Source organism: Periplaneta americana, chromosome 8 (genome assembly GCF_040183065.1).
Source record: "Periplaneta americana isolate PAMFEO1 chromosome 8, P.americana_PAMFEO1_priV1, whole genome shotgun sequence".
In the NCBI taxonomy this organism is placed as follows: domain Eukaryota; kingdom Metazoa; phylum Arthropoda; class Insecta; order Blattodea; family Blattidae; genus Periplaneta; species Periplaneta americana.
Window position 1 is genome coordinate 511,439 of NC_091124.1, and position 23,562 is coordinate 535,000.

Genomic DNA, 23,562 nt, shown 5'->3' on the forward strand with positions numbered 1-23,562 from the left:
AAGAAAAGTTGCCTAGGTATATGTTTTAACTGTAACTAATATTACATAATAAAACTCTTATCGCATTATGCTTTTAGGTGATATTGGTGCGCAACTTTCTGTTATCAGAATATTAAATTATCTCGAAATCTGCTGAAGCTATAGAGCTGGCGTTTTACCAACACATAGGCATATATCTTTTGTTTGTGATGTAACAGTATTTGCTTTGTTAATTCATTTCCTTACAAACATTTTCCATGCGAATATTTTCAAAGGTTTTAATACACTATCTTCAGTAATACGTATTTACGATATATTAGATTTACAAAAACATTGTTTTAGTACCTGTAAGGTTACTAAACAAACATATCTGAAAATTTCACTTTTCTGTAAAAAAAAAGTTGAGAAAATATTCCTTTTGAATAAAAAAGCAAACTTGTGAAAAATGAGCATTAAAATTAAAACTTACATTCTTATAATGCACTTATACTTCTCAGGCAAATCTAAAAATTACCATGGATACAGTTTTAATAAGTTCTCTTCCCTTTATCTATTGAATCAGTGCTGGCCATCCCTGAATATAGCTCGAACAAGCGGCTTATACTATCTCTTTCGTCTGTCTCTTTCCTTTCCGCTGTAAAGCGCTCAGGCTCTCCTGGGCTCTAAAGCGCGCGCTTGCTCCTATGGGCATCCGTTGACATCACTGCTCTAATCTAAACTCTCCTGCAAGCTGTGTGGGAACACGGATTTTCACGATTTACGATGTGTAGATAAAAGTTCAATATATACTCTTTTTTTTTTTGTACTTTTTTCCTCCGTTAATATTCCTACAACTATCAGTGAACCAGGCTTTCCAGGTATTATAACGAGACAATGGAGATGTTTTCTAACACTTGAAAAACCCAAGCCATCCATATTCCACTCTATCCAGTTAGTAAGGTGCTTGAAGGTAAGAACAGTGAAATACCAGGAGATGTTATCTGCCGGTACCAAATGCGTGTATGCTTCCATTACGTCATGTGATGCGGAGCGTTCTTTTCATCGTACAAAACAATTTTAAGTGGCAGAAGGTGTAATATTTTACCATAATAGTACATTATGCACCGAGCCTATAATGGTAGTAATTAAGACGCGAGTATGTTTATGAAACGAGCGCAAGCGAGTTTCATAATTTTCATACGAGCGTCTTAATTACCATTATAGTGAGTTTCATACGATTTTTTATGCTCGACAATATATCTAACTTGAAATTATTCATAAGTATTTATGTTATTCTTATCTGAATGAGGAGCGGAACTGACCTTGTGCAATACCTCGTAAATTGTGAGATGTGCGCAGACGCGAAAGTATTGATTTTTTCCGAGAAACAAATGTCGACATTGACCTTGATATAATCTAGAGAGTAAAATAAACAAACTTGATATAACCTTGAAATTGAATTAGACATTGAAAAACGAGATGACAAATTGAATTTATTTGAATATTATTTACAATTAACAGAACTGACTTTATTTCAAATATAGGTGATTTATTGATTTATTGTTGTCTTTCGATTACATATCCGAGAATAATCGATACTTGCGCTTTCATATTGTTACAATGGTACAATGGTATTTTCTGATTGGTGGAACACCTGAACTTTAATGAATAGGTGTACTTTAATGAGGGCCATTAAAGGGCTGCTACCAGGTGCACAATTACTACATTTCGGCATGGCCGAGCATAAAATATAGAAAAGTTACTTCTGTTGTATTATAACCAGTATTGGGTAGAGCCAATGTAAAAACTTTTTTTTTGTTCTCTTCACTGTAAAAATTTGAGTTACCAGTATCAACAGCAGTTCTTGCAATCAAATATAAGGGCTTGATGATGGTGGAAAAGCGTTTATTTATGAAAATGTATTTATTTTATTTGGTGACACATTAAATATACACAAAACTATTAATCCCTGAAGGCCTATTTTGTAAATAATGTTGTAAACTACTCCAAAAGGTTTAGGAATGAAGATATTTTTGCATTTAAATATTTATTTTTGCATGATAGTGTGTTTTGTCGTCGTTACAGCAAACGCTCACCAAGATTGAAAGTTGATTTTATTGAATTCAGAGTTGCAAACCTAGATAAATATGTTTATATATTACAAATAACTGCTCTAGAGTTGTAATGAAAACCACTGCCTTCTATACTTATTTTTTTGAAAGATGGGACATGACAGGGGCGTTGCGATCGGAAAAAACAACCGAATGTCACATAGCGTGGTAGGCCTGTTGCTATGGTAACAACTGTTGAGTTGCCAAACTTACAGTTACCACGTAGTGAGTGCTTAATAGCTCTCTTGGCAACATTTATTGTGCACACAATGTTAGCATTGATACTTTTCGTCTGTGATTCTCTGCAGATTTTTGTATTGTTTTTTTTTTTTTTACCTTGGCGTCAATAGTCAATGAATGTTTTAACATCAGTCACCTTAACATCAATTGCTAGCTTCCATCAGCTGACAGCGTGGTAGTCCATATTGGCAACATAGCACTGTAGTTCCAAGCTCGGCCGCTTAACTGTCATGTCCCATCTTTCAAAAAAACAAGTATATATATATATATATATATATATATATATATATATATATGCTACAATCTTATAAATTAATTCGTAAAAAACAGTGTTAATTAATGTACATTGTACGAAACAAATCACTGCATCTCAAAGGTACCGAACTTTATTTAAACAATTCTAACTTCACGTAACAAAAAGAAATAAAAGGTATTCCAATTGAACACGAAATATTACAAGTACCTTAATCATTTTTACTCCTTCACATTGAAGTTGATGGTGAAGTTTGTACGTTGGCCAGACTGCTAACATCAGTCAGCTGTTCATAGTGTAATGTACGTACTGTGTATTAAGATTTTTAAAAATATTTTCAAAGTATACTATCGTGCAAAAAATGCTGTACAATACAAGTCTGTGAAGTGCAATAGCCTACAAAATCTCGAAAATTGAAAAACGAGCTCTGCTAGTTTTTCAAACTTTCCCTCTTTTTTATAAAAAGCATTTCCCAACCTTGTACCGTATTATGTTCTCATAATTTGTCAAAATAAATTTCACATTACTATTGAATATTTAACGCTGATGGTACTAATTATAGTCACGTCGCTCTAATTTCCGGCAGCCAATCGCGTTGCAGGTCGGCTACATTTAAACATGCGCGTCTTGTGATTCGCTGATGAAGACGTTATGCATTTCCTAAGGCTGGATAAATACTTAATATAATCGCCCGCCATTTTGGCTCTTTCGTTGGCGTTCGCAGAAAGCACACGAAGACGTTATTTGCCGCTCAATTATTTGCTGAATTACAGTGCGTTTGATTTATTATCATAGGAGCTACGACATGATAATGTTTAACGGTGTGGCAAATAGATCCCTCGTATGGTAGCTCGGCAACGAAAGAACAAAAATGGCGAACGATACTACCTACCTAGACTTCATAGAGCCTTCACTTCCTAAGACGTAAGCAAAGAGGAGGAGTCACGCCGGGAATAACAGCGTCGCGACTATAACTTCTAGCGTTTTTTGGGCTCACACTATTTCTTCATTTTGGTATCGATCATATTACATGCTAATAGTAGTTCATTTTAGGGCTCATTTTACTCGTATTTCTTCATGTTTACTGTAGATATTTTTATTTTTTTTCCATTTTAATTTCTATCGTATTAGTTTCATTTAATTCATTCAATATAATACTTATTTGGTATTTTTTAGTGTTGGTTACTTCTTATTTTTGAGTTCGATATCATTTCTTTGTGTTCGGTGTTGATCTTGTTCATTTTTTGTATTGATTTCAATCTTCGATTTTGGTGGTAATCTGATTTCTCCGTTTTTCGACGTCCATCTTATTTTTCCCCTTGTTTGTTTGGATCTTCTGTTATCTTATTCATGTTATAGTTGATCACATTTCGTTTCCTTTTAATATGATGTTTCTTACTTTTTTAGTGTTATTTATTTATAATGCCGATCTTTTTCCTACCTCGTGTTTGTTATAATTCATTTCAGTGCTGATATCTCTTCTTTTTAGTGTTCATTTACTTTTTTGGTGTTTATTTTTATATTGTTTTTTAGATTTTTAAACCATCGCTTAATTTGTTCCACGAAATGTCTAACACTCTCTGCACAGCTCTCTCAGCAGACTCTTATTTCGCTTCAGATGCGAAATTGTTTGGAATAAGAATTTGACCTCGGATCCGTATGACAAATGCCTAACGAGTGTGGTACATTTGTTACAACTCCGTCCTTGCGTGGTAACAGAATGTCGCCGGTTCATCACGGGCGTGTGTAGTGTTAATAAGGTCGTGCGGGTTGCCATGGAAATTATTTCGCATGGACTTGTGGGTAGTGAGTTCAGAAAGTCAATTTGCGGGGTGACACGCGACATTTGAAATATGGTCTTTAAGAAGCATTTAGTTGAAAAGTTTATAAATGTCCCTTACAATTACGGCAAGATATTTACAAAATAAACTTCAGAAATTTAATGTTATGGGAGTAACTATGCTGCGAGAATAAATGCAACATATCTAGGAAAGAAGCCCAAACTAAATTCCATAAAATGATGGCCGTACCACAGTTCTTTTGTTCGACTATAAGCAAATAAAAATATCAGTGTCATTAAATGACGTTTATGCTCGACCATGCCGAAATGTAGTAATTATACACCTGGTAGCAGTCCTTCAATGCATGTCATTAAAGTACACCTACTCATTAAAGTACAGGTGTTCAGCCAATGACAAGTCAGCTTTGTACCGTTATAAAACCTCAGCCAATGACAAGTCAGCTTTGTACTGTTATAAAACCGCAAGTATAGATTATTCCCGGATATGCAATCGAAAGAGAATTAGCGAAAAGTCACGGAGGCTGGAAATCCAATACTGTTGCAGAAGGTTATGTTCTGTTACTATAATAATTAGCGTTAATTGTAAATAATATTCAAATATATTCAATTTGTCATCTCGTTTTTCAATGTCTAATTTAATTTCAATGTTATATCAAAGTTAATATTTAGTTTACTCTGTAGGTTCTTATAGGCTATCAAGGTCATTGTGGACATCTGTTCCTCGGAAAAAATCAATACTTTCGCGTCTGCGCACATCTCACAATTTACGAGGTACTGCTCAAGGTCAGTTACATGCAAATAAAATGAATAATTTCAAGTTAGAAATATGGTCGAGCATAAAAAGTCGTATGAAACTCGCATATAATGGTAATTAAGAAGCTCGTATGAAAATTGCGCTCGTTTCATAAACATCCATACTCGCTTCTTAATTACTATAATTATAGGCTCGTTGCATAATGTACTATTAACAATCCAATGCATTCCAAATATCATGAAACACTCTGTATAAAAATATGATTTCGAAATTTTCATGCAAGCTCATGTTTTCAGATTTTCTGCAACCGAAATTGTTTAAAGTACTACATTTGTCAAACTACTTGTATTGTGTACAGCCGTATTGTGTACAGCCTGTTTCAAAGTTATGGGTAACACTGCCCTTCTGGCATGATGCCCTCAATATCTCTGTACATGGATGCAATCGCAGCAGTCATCTACTTCAAGATACTGAGTTAGAGATGGCACATAAATTGCATCCTTCACACTCCCAAAGAAGGAAGTCACATTGTGTCAAGTGTGGTGACCTGGAAGGCCATGGACGATAGGCCAGATCACGTCCAATCCAACGGTGTGGAAGATGATCAATTTGTAAATGTCTACGAAAAAATCTTTGTACCATTGTTATTGAGGCTGCAGAACGCAAAATGATATAATATGTTGTGCAGTTACCACTTTTCAACGATATCACCCGTGGCAACAGAAGTAATACATTTTCCGAAAATTAGAATTTGAAACTTTGTATGTTTCACTATCAAATGGCGTGTACATATTAATTTCTTATTAATACTTAGCCTACCTAATAATAAAAAGAATTACCATCACTTTCAAACATGGTGAATTTAAGAGTAAAATATTGCATTTCCTCTATTTTAATATCGCATATCACCTTTATTTTTTTTTGTCATGACATTCTCATTATTTCCTACGAATCTCTTTGCTTCATCTTTAATTTTGATTTTTGAATAACAGTGCAAGGAAATAAACTATAAAAATAATAATTAAAATAGAATTCGCTAAGGAATTCTTACGAAAAAAAAAGTCTGAAAAAGTATGCATCTTCGTGAGCTGACGCTCGTCTGTTTTAATGTTTACGCTAGCCTCCGAGTTTTCATTCGCTGTCCATGTGACATCCAGATATCTCCCTGTTCTTTTATTGTTTATGAAAAATATTTTAAGTCTCATATTTCTTTCTTTAGTTTTTCATTTGATTAATTGTTTGCGATCTTCATGTTATGACGTGTCACTATGGTCCGCACACACAGTCTAATCCAACAATGTCGAAGTTGGCATTACGCGACAGAAAACAAAGACCTGAACTCGTGGAATGCTTTTCAGGGTTGTATTCAAAATTCTTTTTCCTCGGTGATTATTTCGACGTTAATTTTAGCCGCATAAGAATCGCTTTGGCTTGCTCAACTGTTTTCAGCTTGGCGCGCATATGGATCGCTCGGATGAAAATAATCGCAAAAAATATGACTGCGTGTTATCGAGTGGAATTTCTAGAAGGCTGTGTAAATGAAACCGCTTTCTACCACGAAACAAGCGCATATCGCATGGCGTGGGTGTAACTTTATTGGGCACGTGTGCTTATACAAGCAATTATTTCTGTTCCCGAAATAAACAAACACCTGATTTTCCTGCAGACTTACGATGGGGTGATCTTGACAGCAGATGCGATGTCAGCTTGATTCCTAAACTCTGTGCCGCGCAACCTTTGGCTTTCGCAATGATTCCCAGAAGCTACAAACATTTAATGGCGAATATATTTCTTGTTAGCTCTTAAAGAAGAGGTTTTAGGACCTCAGAACAGTTCCAACTGCAGGCCAATGCTCTTGCTATACGAGGCCAGTTTTAAACTCCCAGAGTTGTTACCCGTTCTATACGCTAGATTCAACAGGTCCAAAATACTAAGTTTTAGGTACCTGAAATAGACCGGATTGTAACAAAACACTAGACTTACTAGAACAGTGGGCTGCAAAGGAATTCCGATACAAAATTATATCGCTTTCTGAAGACTTTAGCAAACATGGCGAGGTGGAAAGCTATTTTCCTGACATCAGTTTTTAAAAACAAGTAAATACGACTTCTATAACATGTTCGCATTACAATTTAATATGAATTGATTTTAAATTATTCATATACTTTTACGGTCTTACTAATAAAAACTCTATATACAGACGTTTAACTGTCTTATACTTATACAGGGACATCATTTTATTTTTACTTCAATTTTTATTGTACCTGAGTTTTTTAATGTACTTCACTCCCACCCCACCTACTAAGGAAGTTCCAACTCCACACAGAACCAAGACCGCAGATAGTAAGCAGTACTGAGTTACTGAGTATAGTACGTTCCAGAAATATGTTCGCGTTTTCCAGTGACGAAAGAGCTTTCAATATTGAATCATATTTTCGCACAGGTACTGTCCGTTTGCCTACGTCGCATCCCGATTTCCCCCACCTGCTTCTGCTCGCCCCTCTGTAATAGCTGGGCTGTCTTAGCTCTTTTCTGAAAACATTAATTTCTCTTAGGAATTGGAAGTTTACGTAATATTACACAGCTGTTTAATTTAACTTAAATAAAAGGGCCTCGTTAAGTAATTAACTGTCACGTGATTTCCTCCCTCTCTACAATCCTGCGGCATAACCACTTGGACGGACAGTAGATAGCATGTCTGAGTAATTTTATATTTTCGGGTCGGGCAGAAGTGAAGATTGAATTTACAGTACGTAGAGTAGGTACAGAATTATTTCAACATGAGTTACTAGTACGAAGGACGAAACTAGCAATTGGAATTAGATGCAATAGTCTATAGTGCGATAATATGCACAAAAGAACTGAAGCCTATATCGAAATGAACGGCCACCATTTTCAAAATTGTGTTTAAATATTCATATTATGATTATTTTTCAATTTAACTTCTTTCTCTATATTGTACGCTAATGTGCTGTAGACAGTATAATATACACTGCATAATGAATACGTTCGCATGGATAATTCACTTCGTGAGTAAAAACACTTATTCTTAATACAGTACTGTACTTTGATTAAAGAAAAACCTAATGAAAATTATCAAATTCAAAATCGCAATATTTCCTAGTTTACGTAAATGGATGAACTACTTTTCTTCCATCCTATAGTAGAGTGATTTGTGTTTTACGCCAGTATCATCGAACTCCAGTCTTGGAGGGGGGAGCAAGCGGTGTTTCCGGTTCTCTAAAGGTATAGACAGGTTAATATTAAAAATGTTAGTAAAAATAAAATGATGTCCCTGTACAATGAGTAGCTCGTTTATACGTCGTGTGTAAATTCCTTACTAATAATCACTACATACGTCGTGTATAACAGTATAACTGTTACACAGCCACGTCATAGTTTCGTCATTACTTCGTTACAAAAGGTAATAGAATATCTGAAGTTCTCTATTGCATCCGGTAGAGCGCTCTAGTGTGCCGTGTTAAGTATCGATAGTACAAGTGGCTCTGATCGATTACCACACTATATTTTGGTCAAAGAGTACAAGCTACAGCAATATTATTCTAATTATTGTGTGCTCCTTGGTTTGTTCTTCTGTGGTTACATGGCAACCATCATCAAAAATGGCAGTCGTTACGAACAGCTGTTAGAGGGGCGGCCATTTTTTCTCTATATACAACGCTTAAACAAGGGGTTTCGTGTATATAACTACTGTAAAGCAATTCCCATTGTATAGTTACAGACTGTTTATACGTCCATCGCTTATGCATGGTTTATTAGTAAAACTTTCTGTCCCAATTCTGTACAAGTCTCGTATAAAAACTATACACGGTTTATTAGTAAGACCGTTATTTTACAACATTAATAAGAAAAATACACGAAAATAATGACACTGCAGTATATATGGTATTCCCAGAGCCTTCCTTATTATCCATGAAAGCTGTCATTGTTACAATCGATATATATGCCTAGTTACGTTTCATATTGTATTAACACAAAAATGTATCAATTTTATTATGTAATAATAACAGAGCAATAATAGAGTTTACATGCAAAGCCTTCTGTGTATCTCTATTTCTATTGTTTCCTAAGCAAAGTCCTCGTAACACGATAATATTTCAAATCGATAGCAATTTCGACTCGGCATTTCTTTGCAGCCAGTGTACGAAGAAAGAAGGTCCCAAGACATGTATAATAATTATTGCTAGCGGCCAGCAATATAAAGACTAAAGCAGAGGAAGTCGATCCAATCTCATATTAACACTTATTTTGATTTTGGACATCCAGAAGTATATATTTTAATTTATTAAACTAAAAACTGGTTTTTCAGAGATGATAAAAGTAATTAAAGTATTAAAATTTGCAAATACACAAACGATGTACTGATGTGGTACACAATACAATCTAAGCATGGCATGATACACCTTAGCAATACACAAAAGTTGGACAACATTTTATATGCAGATGATTAGGTCTATTGAGAATAATGTAGGCCTACGAACATCTACTACAGAATCTTAATGAAATAGCAAAGAATTATGACAATGGAAACATGTAACGACTATTTCGTTTATATGACGTCATTCCATTTCCGGCCAATGAAGTGTAATGAAATTGTGAATTCCAACCAATCACAGACATACATCGGAATAATTTCTGCAGCTCGATTTATCACTATCAATTTATCGTACGGTCGTTCTTTTGTTTCGCCAGTGTCGCCAACTGTTTCCACGTAAATCGATGAGCATGAATCCATTGTAGGCTACTAAATAAAGTGCGAAATCCTACTTCCACATCTACATCTTCATCTTCTAATTCCATGTCCATTGCATCTAAAGAAAATGACCCTCATTCATAACAATTGTTCATTTAATTAATGTATTAATCAGGTTATTTGTAATTATACTATAAAATGTTTAAATTAAATTATGATTTCAGCAGATAATGAAAACGTATTTCTGTTGTAATAACAAGAGAAAAGCGCAGTACATGTAATTAACATTGTTAAACCTGTATTTCGCTTTTCTCAATTGGCATTACTGAATAACATTCAATTTTTTTATTGCAGTAATTGTTATTCATCTATTTCTACTTCACAATGTCTGAATAGGTTAAGTATTCTTAAATATAAATTATTGACATTTTGTGAGCGAATTTTAGGGATATATTATTTACATTTTTATTTTATTCACGAAATAGTCCTAATAAATATCATTCGAGGTCTGAGATTACTATAGATAAACCTGAAGTTCTAGTTATCAGGAGGAAAAACAATTCCGAGTAAGTTTATCTTAAAAAATATGTTACTAGAATGAGCGAATTCATTCACAGACAGACGGAAACACACTATAGTAAATATTTACAAAACGTTGACCTCAGTCATTCCCATTATAGGCCATGGAATTGCTTACATAAAGAGACAACATCCCGGATAGCTGGGTAAGGAGCAATGTTGTAATATTTGTTGAATTTTTTTCTCGAGTGGTACTGAGAAAAACATTCCATGTTATCTCATCCAGAATGGTGAAACAATAGAACTTCCGGGAGATCTTGTTCTTGTACAGAAACCACAATTCTTCAGGATCTGCCACGTGTCGTGAGGTTCTTCTAAACGTCAGATTGAAGGGAATTTCCCGGCTTATCTAGCCAAACACGAGTATTGTTAATACTGAAGATGTTGCTATTGTATTTTGAGATATAAATGAAAATATAATAATAATAATAATAATAACAATAATAATAATAGTAATAATAATAACAATAATAATAATAATAATAATGATAATGATAGTAGTAATAATAATAATAATATAATAATAATAATAATAATAATGATAGTAGTAATAATAATAACAATAATAATAATAATAATGATAGTAATAATAATAGTAATAATAATAATAATAGTAATAATAATAACAATAATAATAATGATAATGATAGTAATAATAATATAATAATAATAACAATAATAATAATAATGATAGTAATAATAATAATAATAGTAGTAATAATAATAAGTCAGCATTTCAGCGCTCAGCTTCGAGTTCGAACAGTATGAATGACAGAAGCTATCGTCATTTCCTGTGAGGTCGTTTACATCATTATCTGTACGCATGTCCGCTAGTTGCTAGTCTCCGGTTACCGTTGTCCACTAGCAGGGGTGACCAACAATAAGCTTAGTATTAACACAGTCTAGTATATACAGTCACGAAGCTCAATACGTAGTAAATATGCATACATTAGATAGTTGCTCACCACTAGGATCGCTAATATCGCCTCATTACAGGCAATGCAAAATAGTGCCGGCACAGTCTATTGTTTCTAGCACCCTCAAAACTCGTGACTATATAGTAGACTGTGGTATTAATCTTAACATTATTCGTATCAGTTCTCCAGCTTGATTTCTTAATCGACTAGCATAATTTGACATTTATGCGGAAATACGTTCGTTAACTGTTACCTTCACATAAGATCCACGTCTTCCTCCTCCATATGCCAGATCTTAAACGAAGTATACCGAAGCTAAAATACCTACGAACCTCCTTACCAATTTGTTCTTGTATTGGTTCCAGAGCTCTAATATTCTGGTAGGCCTACAGGCCCTGATTCTAATTTCGTGTAACGAGATGAGAGGTAGAAAAACAATGGAAGAAAGGAGGAGGGGTAGGAAAGTAGTGACAGATGAAGGAGTAGAAGACGAATAATATGACTATGAATAATATTCATAAATTTATGTTTTAAACTGAAAATATTTAACATTTAATTATGCGATGCACTAAACCACCAAATTTTCTGCTGCATTGCTAGCAGGAAAGGTATTGCCATTACCACGAACAAGTTCCCTGAACTAGCTCCAACAAATCTCGTCTTCTATTTCTTAAGCGTTTATAATAATAGTAATAATCCCTGGCGCTACAGCCCGTGAAGGGCCTAGACCGACCAGCCGGCTGCTGGCCTCACGCCCACATGCCGAAGCAGAGGTGGACGATCATCCAACCAGAATGGAGGTATCGTTTGGTTAGCACGATGATCCCCCCAGCCGTTATAGCTGGCATTCGCAACCGGATTTCGCTACCTATCGTAGCCCCCCAAGTGCATCACGATGCTGGGTGGGCACCGGTCCCATACACTGGTCGAAATTTCATGAGAAAATTTCTTCCCCCGTGAGGACTCGAACCAGCGCGCATTCTGTAACGCGAGTCCTAGGCGGGATCCTTAGACCGCGACGCCACGGCGCGGGACCTTAAGCGTTTATAGAAGTGAAAATATTTTTAAATTAAAGGTACAGTTCTCACATTTTTTTAATTCGGTGGGAGGGACAGTTGTCCTCCTGCCTCCCATCTAAATTATGCCTCTGTCGAAGTCTAAACGAAGCATTTTAAAGTGATGGTTACGAATCATATTAATGTAACCAGCTGTTATTTATAAGACATGTTTTCGTGTCATCGAATAGTCGTTCAGTTATTTGATGTAGCGTTTGTTGAAAACTTTATCATTTATTCAAGAGAATTTTCAATAGAGATAATAATGATTCGAAGGTTTCGGTTAATTTCGATGCAACAATTAAATCGATATCTCGCATGAATGCTCATGTGCCTTCACACGTGTAGAAGTGGTCGAAATAAACTCATATTGCTATTTGCTGCTTGCGCCTTGTGGTCGACCCAGCTTGCAGCATGTCCGGAATAAATAATTAAGATCAGTTTGTAGACAAGAACTGCTTCTTGCAAGTCATGAATAATTAGCAAAGTCGCCAAAACAAGATCCGTGTCAACTTGTCTCTGATTATACTAATCACTGCCCTCTGAACTTTTCATTTTGTCACATGCATCGCTGCTGATTGGAACAGGCGGCCGTGTACAAGGCTGTATGGTTTATGATCCCATGAATGGCATGGAAAAAGCCTTCAAAGCCACGAGCCAAAGTGCAGCCATGAGACCTTGCTGAAGCCAGTCTTGGCCGGGTGAATATCTGCGTAAATATGGGTCCCCACAAATTTGAGAAACGCGTGACGCGCTCAGGACACGATGATACTGCCAAGACCGAAAAGCGCCGCCAGAGGTCACCAGCAGTACGAATTATTATTATTATTATGGGTTGCATTTGTCTCGCAGAATGTGTGAAGACGTTGACGCTGAAATCAGTGTTGCCAATTCAGCGGTTTTCCCGCTAAATCTAGCTTTTTTGGATACCCATCTCGCGGGTAAAATTATATTATCCGCTTAGCGGAAATACTAGCGGTTTTTAATCTTTAAAATTCTGAAATGAAATTCATATTAGCATTATAAGCGGCTTTCATAATTACGTTTAATTCATTCAGTGTGTGTTCTGTGAAAAAATGGATGTGTTAATGTAGTGATAATTCCATATTATTTATGTTACCGTTAAAACCCGAAATCCGCCAAAACCAGTTTCAGCTAGTAAAAACTAGTTTAAGCAAATAAAGATAGAAAGTGAGCTTTCGTATAATCTAAAATCAATGTCAGGTTAGGTTTGGTTTGTTTAGGTTTTTGTTTGGCAAAAGCCTAAAAAAACCTATACAAACCAAACCTAACCTGACATTGATTCTAGATCTTACGAAAATTCGTTTTCTATCTATCTATATTTTAAAATTACTTTTTGCTAGTTGAAACAGTTTTGTCGGATTTTGGGTTTTAACGGTAACGTATATCGTGCAATAAGAATTTAAATATGTTGTCTGTGATAAAAGTGTTCAAAAATTGCTTTATAGCGCCACATTGGCAATGATAATAGTGTGCAATATTCGTTACATTGGCGGGTGGGTGCTCTATCTTGACCATTATTATTATTATTATTATTATTATTATTATTATTATTATTATTATTATTATTATTATTATTATTATTATTGAGTAATAAGTATACATTAAAATCTAGAGATATTTGCTAGAAAATCGCGGGTTTTCGAAAGTCATCTAGCGGGATTATACGAACAACTGTTGGCAACACTGGCTGAAATGTTTGAAGCAGAATACAGTAGGCCATGGTTTGCAACAGCCCGTTCTCGGAAAAAAAAAATGTACAGCATTATAATATTTTGCAATAACAATATTAGGTTTGTTCCAGCAAGCAATCAGAACGCGTTTCGATTCAGGAGAAGACGAGCGGAAAGAATGTGACCTTCTTTTTTTTTTTATTTTATTGGGTTATTTTACGACGCTGTATCAACGTCTCAGGTTATTTAGCGTCTGAATGAAATGAAGGTGATAATGCCGGTGAAATGAGTCCGGGGTCCAGCACCGAAAGTTACCCAGCATTTGCTCGTATTGGGTTGAGGGTAAACCCCGGAAAAACCTCAACCAGGTAACTTGCCCCGACCGGGATTCGAACCCGGGCCATCTGGTTTCGCGGCCAGACGCGCTGACCGTTACTCCACAGATGTGGACGTGACCTTCTTGACTTTCGCTGTTGATTATTGTAAACATCGCTCAGATAAGCATCCCAGTAGCCAGGTTATTACTGTGCAGGAAACATGAGTATCAATGCGTATGTAAATTAAAGCTGAGTTGAACAGAAGGAGACCTAATGTTTCCGCTTACTGCAGTACAAATATTACACGTGTTGTCGTACATTATAGTCGCGACGCTGTTATTCCCGGCGTGACTCCTCCTCTTTGCTTACGTCTTAGGAAGTCAAGGCTCTTTAAAGTCTAGGTAGGTAGTATCGTTAGCCATTTTTGTTCTTTCGTTGCCGAGCTACCATACGAGGAATCTATTTGCCACACCGTTAAACATTATCATGTCGTAGCTCCTATGATAATAAATCAAACGCACTGTAATTCAGCAAATAATTGAGCGGCAAATAACATCGTCATGTGCTTTCTGCGAACGCCAACGAAAGAGCCAAAATGGCGGGCGATTATATTAAGTATTTATCGAGCCTTAGGAAATGTATGACATCTTCATCAGCGAATTACAAGACGCACACGTTTAAATGTAGCCGATCTGCAACGTGATTGGCTGCCGGAAATTAGAGCGACGGGACTATATCTGTTCACATCCCTTCCTCCTCAGTCCGCTCTCGCCTTCTCCTGAGTCACCGACAGTACGTGCTTTCTGAGCGGCCCTTGTAACTGTTCTCGAGTGGCCAAAATGTGTTTAAGCACTTGTTTAGTCATTATTAAAATTGTGGAAGAAAAAATTATTTTTTTTATCTGCCCCCCCCCATGAAAATGTTTGCTTGTGAGATCATGACGCAATAACCTTAACTGCAAACGTGTGACGTCACTCATAGATAAACGTTTACATTCCTGCAGTGGCGCAGATTTATGACACTTCATACGAAAAGAAAAATCATTTCCAGTTTTGTAATAATATACCCAAACAGCAAACGACACGCCATACATGAGCTAAGGTAATACAAAATCTAGTATTTAACGTTATTCAATTTTAATCCTGGAACCAAGATTAGCTAATATTTTTTTCTGTTAGTGGGCAAGGTTCTTCTTCAATTTCGGATAGACCTATAAGCAAGCTTGTTCCTGAGGTCGAGAGGAAACGTAAATGGAAAACTCATTTAGTATTGTGTGTTGTATTCCAAAGGCAGGAGTTCGAGAAAGTAGACAATTACTGCAGTTTTGAACTTTTTAATTTCATGAAAGAAATAGATGTGTAAGAATGTGATCGTGGAAGTATGACAGACATCTGTTGTTTTAATTGCTGAGTATAATCTGGAAAGAGGTTAAATTTTGTTTAATGCCACCTGTTTGTTGCAGGTACAAAGTGAGTGTGACATCCAAAGATCCTGAAGCTCTCTACATGAACCATGATGGGAAGGACAATTTTGATCCATTCAAGGAGCGAAAGCTGGACCATGCCACCACGTAAGTTGTATTCACATAACAAAACGTAAAGTGAGAATGCATGCAGTGTCGGCTTTCAACGCGAATGACCCGAGTTCTGAACTCGACTAGATTAAAAAAGGAGAGGACACACTTTTGGAGTCACCAGTTTTGATAATTCCGTCTCGGATATAACTAAGTATTATACAAATATGAAAAATTACCGAATTAATGGAAGCGAAAGTTGTGTGACGCGTTTTTGCTCACTGCACACAGCTTTCCATTTCTACTAATGAGCTCCAATAGCCGAAAAATAAAACAACTTACACACTTACCACGGACAGGTTTTCGTCGAACTTTTTCCGAGCCTTAAATATTTGTGAAACTGAAACAGCAGTAAATTCGCTTGTATTGACTTGATGCAAACGTTCGTAGCGTTTTTCACTGTGACAAAAGTTTTTATTTGAGATGAACAGACGACAGAAATTAATCAGCAATACATTCTCCTTCATTATCTGTGACTTTTCACCAGCCTGGGGTAGTTTTTTATTTTGCTTCTGAAGAAAAATGCTGATTTGGAGTTAAAGAAGTCGTCAAGCCAAGTTTGTAAAGCATCTTCATTACCAAAGGAGTTCCCTTGAAGACCGTTGCATGGAGAACGGAAAAGGTTGAAATCTGTGGGCTCAAGATCACGAGTATATGGGGGATGTGGAATCACCTCCCAGCCAAGCTCCTGGACAGCTGCTTTCGTCATGTTAGCGGAGTGCGGGTGTGCATTATCGTGTTGCAGCAGCACTTGATGCAGTTTTCCCTTTCATTTTTCTTCAATTGCGGCCGCAGTGCATCTGAGTTGTTGGCAATAATTGTCAGAAGTTATGATTACATTACTGGAAAGCAATTCCTAGTACACGACGCCTTCTTTATCCCACCAGACGCATATCATCTTCTTCTGTGTATGGACACTGACTTCTGCGCAAGGTGTTGTATGCTGAAATAACAGACCCATTTTCTTGCATTGTTTTCTCCGATGTATTCTCTCCATACTTGGCACAAATGTTTCGAACAGCCTCCGCTACCTTTGCTCCTCTGTTAAACTTAAACAGAAGAATATGTCGGAAGTGTTCTTTTTTTTTTTTTTTTTTTTACTTGACATTTCATCTCCTTTACTCCACAGATAGCACAAACTTTCTTCAAATCCGCAAAATTAAAGGCGTATTTACAAGCACAACACTCCAAATGACAAACGATAAACAGTCTCCTAGCAACGCAGTGTTGTGATTAACAAAAACGCTACGAATTTATGCCTCAAGCTAATAGTAATGCGATTTTGAACTACGTGATCTTTCTGGACACCTGATTTTCGCGAATGATTTTTTTTTTCACGATATTCTGGTAATTGAGTCGAGAGAGTTAAAACTGTTATAGGTGTGAACGAGGATCATTCATACCTGTAACAATTTTAGATCTATTGACATAGGCTAATTAGCAGCAGGGTTGCCACATTTTAGATCTACCAAGGAGGGACATCCCTTTTCCATCATATATAGTACTTACGTTTTGTCTTAAAGAAAAAGTGATACGAATATAGGCAGAGTTGACATTTTCATGACCTACTTAATTACTTACCTGTGGCTTTTAAGGAATCCGAAAGTTCACTGCCGCCCTCACATAACCCCACCATCGGTCCCTGTCCTGAGTAAGATTAATCCAGTCTCTACTATCATATCCCATTTCCATCAAATCCATTTTAATATTATCCTCCCATCTACGTCTCTGCCTCCCCAAAGGTCTTCTTCCCTCCGGCCTCCCAAATAACACTCTATATGCATTTCTGGATTCGCCCATACGTGCTACATGACTATACAGAAAAAAAAAACTTTATATGCAGTTGAAGAAACTAATATCAGTCTGGAAATTCTAATTTTAATAAAAAAACATATTGTAGGTACAAGTTTCGAAGTGCAAAACAATATTTATCTGGCTGTAAGTTATATCACGTTTCTCTGGCGTGTTTCAACTCAATGCTTTAATTGCAGTAGTTCTGTCTCATAGATTCCCCAGTTGTTTATTATTAATTATCGTAAAGCATTAATTCTGAAAGTCGGCATCACATGTGACAAAATATTTATATGTATTTTGTGACTTGGCATATTAGGTGTACTGCCAGAAACCAATCATTTAACATACATTCGCTGTCACAAGCCTTACACTTGCCAAAACATTGTTTTTTTTCCAATGTGTAAACCTACACTGTGAAAAAAATTAATTTAAGTTTATTGCAATTATTTAGACCTAGAAGAAAATAATTACTGTGTGGTGATAAAGTTATAGCCTAAAAGTGATGTTAATTTTCTAAAGGAGGGACTTTTTGCGTTCTGTCTCGAATCGAAGCGGGACTCGGGATTTTTATATGAAAATCGGGACATGTCCCGCCAAATCGGGACATCTGGTAACCCTGATTAGCAGACATTCGTAAAAAAAAATTCATTCGCGAAAATCTGGTGTACCTAATCATTACGCATATTACCGGCTTGTATAAATAAAGGCTGGTTCACAATAAACCGGGAACAAACGATAACGAGAACGAAAACGGAAATAATGTTAAAATAAATATATTTAAATGGGAACATTCACAATTAACTATTGTGAATGCTCACATTAAAATACATATTTTAGCATTTCCGTTCTCGTTCTCATTGTCGTTTCCATTCCCGGTTTATTGTGAACCAGCCTTAAGGGTACGCGACAACAGCGTCCTGCCCTTCTACTAAAGGGACAACCACGATCTCCCTACACACGCTGTGTTAGTTCCAACTGGCATCTTATGCTTTTCCGCAGGGACTGCGACACGCTGACGCATCTGCTGAAGGCGTCGCTGGGCACGGGCATCCTGGCGATGCCGGACGCCTTCAAGAACGCGGGACTCACGGCGGGCGTGGTGGGCACGGTGCTGGTGGCCGTCATCTGCACGCACTGCGCCTACATCCTGGTCAAGTGCGCGCACGAGCTGTACTACCGCACGCGCGTCACCGCCATGAGCTTCGCCGAGGTGGGCGAGGTGGCCTTCGCCAACGGGCCGCCCTGGGCGCGCAAGTACGCCCGGTTCGCCAGGTACGTCTGCCGCATCTTCTCATGTTCCAGCATCATCTTCTCTTCATCCTTCGCTCACCTTTTTTTTTTTCCTTTTTCTCCTTTTCCTCTTGACTGTTAATTTTCTTTTATTCTTATTCTCCAATTATTATGTTTCTTCTCTTTTTCTTTCGTTAATTTACGAGTATCCGCCACTGCATATATGTCAATATTCTATTCAACTAATTACTTACTTACTGGCTTTTAAGGAACCCGGAGGTTCATTGCCGTCCTCACATAAGCCCGCCATCGGTCCCTATCCTGAGCAAGATTAATCCAGTCTCTACCATCATATCCCACCTCCCTCAAATCCATTTTAATATTATCCTCCCATCTACGTCTCGGCCTCCCTAAAGGTCTTTTTCCCTCCGGCCTCCCAACTAACACTCTATATGGACTTCTGCATTCGCCCATATGTGCTACATGCCCTGCCCATCTCAAACGTCTGGATTTAATGTTCCTAATTATGTCAGGTGAAGAATACAATGCGTGCAGTTCTGTGTTGTGTAACTTTCTCCATTCTCCTGTAACTTCATCCCTCTTAGCCCCAAATATTTTCCTAAGCACCTTATTCTCAAACACCATTAATCTCTGTTCCTCTCTCAAAGTGAGAGTCCAAGTTTCACAACCATAAAGAACACCCGGTAATATAACTGTTTTATAAATTCTAACTTTCAGATTTTTTGACAGCAGACTGGATGATAAAAGCTTCTCAACCGAATAATAACACGCATTTCCCATACCTATTCTGTGTTTAATTTCCTCCCAAGTATCATTTATATTTGTTACTGTTGCTCCCAGATATTTGAACTTCTCCACTTCTTCAAAAGATAAATTTCCAATTTTTATATTTCCATTTCGTACAATATTCTGGTCACGAGACATAATCATATACTTTGTTTTTTCGGGATTTACTTCCAAACCTATCTCTTTACTTCCTTCCAGTAAAATTCCCCTGTTTTCCCTAATCGTTTGTGGATTTTCTCCTAACATATTCACGTCATCCACATAGACAAGCAGCTGATGTAACCCGTTCAATTCCAAACCCTCTCTGTTATCCTGGACTTTCCTAATGGCATATTCTAGAGCAAAGTTAAAAAGTAAAGGTGATAGTGCATCTCCCTGCTTTAGCCCACAGTGAATTGGAAATGCATCTGACAGAAACTGGCCTATACGAACTCTGCTGTACGTTTCACTGAGATACATTTTAATTAATCGAACTAGTTTCTTGGGAATACCAAATTCAATAAGAATATCATATAAAACTTCTCTCTTCACCGAGTAATGTGTCTTTTTGAAATCTATGAATAACTGATGTACTGTACCCTTATACTCCCATTTTTTCTCCATTATCTGTCGAATACAAAATATCTCGTCAATAGTCGATCTATTACGCCTAAAACCACACTGATGATCCCCAATAATTTCATCTACATATGGAGTTAATCTTCTCAAAAGAATATTGGACAAAATTTTGTACGAAGTCAAGAAGCTCCCCGAATCCCTCAGCCAATGGCGTCACTCGCCTTTCTGGCGTCATACACGAAGTGGACAATTTTATAATATTCCCAAAGTTTCCTTTCAGCCTGGGCGTCTACCCGCCCGCTAAGCTGTCCGCTATCGGGGCGAGAAAAGGCAGAATGCTGTTTAGTTGCAATATCGCGCTTTGGCTCTGTACGTTCCACATGCTTCACTATAGTCGCGACGCTGTTATTCCCGGCGTGACTCCTCCCCTTTGCTTACGTCTTAGGAAGTGAAGGCTCTATAAAGTCTATGTAGGTAGTATCGTTCGCCATTTTTGTTCTTTCGTTGCCGAGCTACCATACGAGGGATCTATTAGCCACACCGTTAAACATTATCATGTCGTAGCTCCTATGATAATAAATCAAACGCACTGTAATTCAGCAAATAATTGAGCGGCAAATAACGTCCTCGTGTGCTTTCTGCGAACGCCAACGAAAGAGCCAAAATGGCGGGCGATTATACCAAGTATTTATCCAGCCTTAAGAAATGAATAACGTCTTCATAAGCGAATCACAAGACGCACACGTTTAAATGTAGCCGACCTGCAACGCGATTGGCTGTCGGAAATTAGAGCGACGGGACTATAGAAAAGAAATTCAGCTTAAGCAGTAAATAAGTTTTATGGTCTATAATAAAGGTCGAAACTTGCACTAAAGCAATAAGTGAAAGATAGGCCAAAAACGTTAAGTGGCTAGATCAAACAACATTAGTATTACTCTAGATCATATATGTAACAGATAACTCCTCGCTACGTTAACATCGGCAGCACTTTGAAGAGAACAACCGCCAGGATCGCCACCCGTCTGCCGTAAACGAACACGAGATGGCAGCACAGTCGCTAATGCAATGCAAACGTGACTCCTTATGTAACAACTAGATGGCAGCGTAGTAAACCTGACAAAAGTTGTTAACCTCAAAGCCTATAAGCCCGACATATCTGTTACATATATGATCTAGGGTATTACATAAAATTTGTTATTACAATTGTATATTTGAAATTGTTAATATTGGACACATTGTTTAGCGTATGTATTAACTTTGTGAATTATTAATAAATTATAAGTATATACAAAAATGAACCAGCACTGCGACCTGTTACGATCTACTGCGCTTACCCTCAAGCTAGGCGCATTCCCAAACCCATACCGGCTGACTACACTAGGGTTCGCTGCGTACCCAGATTTCGAGCAAGCAACCCCCATCGCCCCTAGGCCAGCCCCCTCCGTGGGTCGCCAGCCGGCATTCAGGGAATGCTATGGCATGATGACGAAATGGAGAAATGGTGTAGACGCCTGATGTGTGGAAAACGGGAGATCCCCGAGAAAAACCCAACTGCGACCTTGTCCGCCATAAGTGTCACTGAATTTCTGACCGGGACTCGAACCCGGGCCGTCTGCGTGACAGGCCGGAGGTCTGGCCACTTAGCCACCGCAGGGATAACGTTGCATCTCGCTCTCCCCTCCTCTCTCTGTAATTTTTTTCCATTCCTCGTATTGTATTTTTTGTCCAGGGAAAATACTCTTTTACTAAAAATAAAAAAGCATTTTACGAGCGTTTTAGAAGAAGAGTATACAATTGGCGTTGCTACGAAAACTGTCGGTTAATTTAGATGTTGGAAACATTTTTATATCGATTGTAACATCAGTAGAAATAATAATATAGTGACATGTGGTCCTGGGTTCTCGTAAATTTCCATCCTCTCCTCTCATCCTAACCCATTATTACTGTATTATTTTTATTATTATTATTATTATTATTATTATTATTATTATTATTATTATTATTATTATTATCGAATGGGCATTTCCATTGCTTACTTTTCTCGTGGAACTAACACTAAAATACGACACAGTGGTTTCCAGTTCCATTCTACACTCTTCTATGAATTACGAAATAGAGGGAGGGGAAGGTAACGACCAGTGAAATCCTGCCCCAGCGCCGTCCTGGTCGGAATATGAAGCCGGCGCTCAGCTAGCAGAATCTCACACCAATGCTTCATACTTTGTCATTATTTGCTATTTGGAAGGGTACTTAAATGAAGAACTGCCATCTTAATAAAATTTACAGTTACGGACTTTGGGAGGTTTAGCGCAGTTTTATAGGAATAAACCAGAATGCTTCGTAAAGCGGTTCTCATCGCGTGAGAAACGCCTTTTTTGCTTCTCAGCGTTTCTGTTGTTTTCTACACATCGACGTAACAACACCGTCAGCAGATTCCAGTGAAGGCGGATGAAGGATGGCTTGCACCGTTATAACAAACGCTGTACAATTCTGAACGCGTTTTTACAAGCATTGCGTTTTAATGGAAGTCATTACATGGCCGCATGCAAATAAGGACGGCCTTGTGTACATTGCACGATGTTCCTCTGTTAATACTGGGACTGAATACGACTCAAATTGTTGCTAATTACGTAAGATGGGCTCGTTTCGTAGATGTCGAAGTTAGCAGGTCCAAAACCGGCTCAAGGTAACAGATTTTAAACGGTTGATAAAATTTTTCAGCACGTCTTCTTCCAAAAGGGTTTCGTGTGATACATTAACGCCACGTAAAATAATTTTGACTCTAATAGAATTACCGAATAACTGCAGAGGACCGTACTGAAAGTCATGAGCAACACAGTGCTATAATTTCAATGTCAACAATGTAACAAAAACGATTATATGATCATAATCTAAAGACTTTACACTATGTACTGACATATTGTGACGTCATTAACTACTATCATGTGACCACAGGCAATGTTTGCAAAATGGTCGACAACGATGGTTCGTTTCGACAGCGTGCTGTTATTAAATTCCTGTTGAAGAAGAAACATCTGCTGCTGCAATTCACCTCAGACTTCAGCGTGCATGGGCGCCAGCAGTGTTAGGAGATGGTGAAACATTTCGAAGAGCATCCAAGATGAGCCTCGTAGCGGTCGCCCTCGAACTGCCTCCAGGGAACGCAACAAGCGAAGAGTTGATGAGTTCTGGAACGCATTTTGGTTG

The 23,562-nt window shown here is 37.4% G+C and overlaps 1 protein-coding gene across 2 annotated transcripts in view; it reads left to right on the forward strand.

Annotated features, from left to right (window-relative positions):
- The window catches only part of path (solute carrier family 36 member pathetic), a 186,242-nt gene that overhangs the window by 125,759 nt on the left and 36,921 nt on the right, over positions 1-23,562 (forward strand). For both annotated transcript variants that reach the window (XM_069832233.1, XM_069832232.1), the window contains exons 4-5: positions 15,856-15,963; positions 18,760-19,032. In XM_069832233.1, the coding sequence (XP_069688334.1) occupies positions 15,856-15,963; positions 18,760-19,032 (381 nt within the window). The remainder of the gene's footprint in view (positions 1-15,855; positions 15,964-18,759; positions 19,033-23,562) is intronic.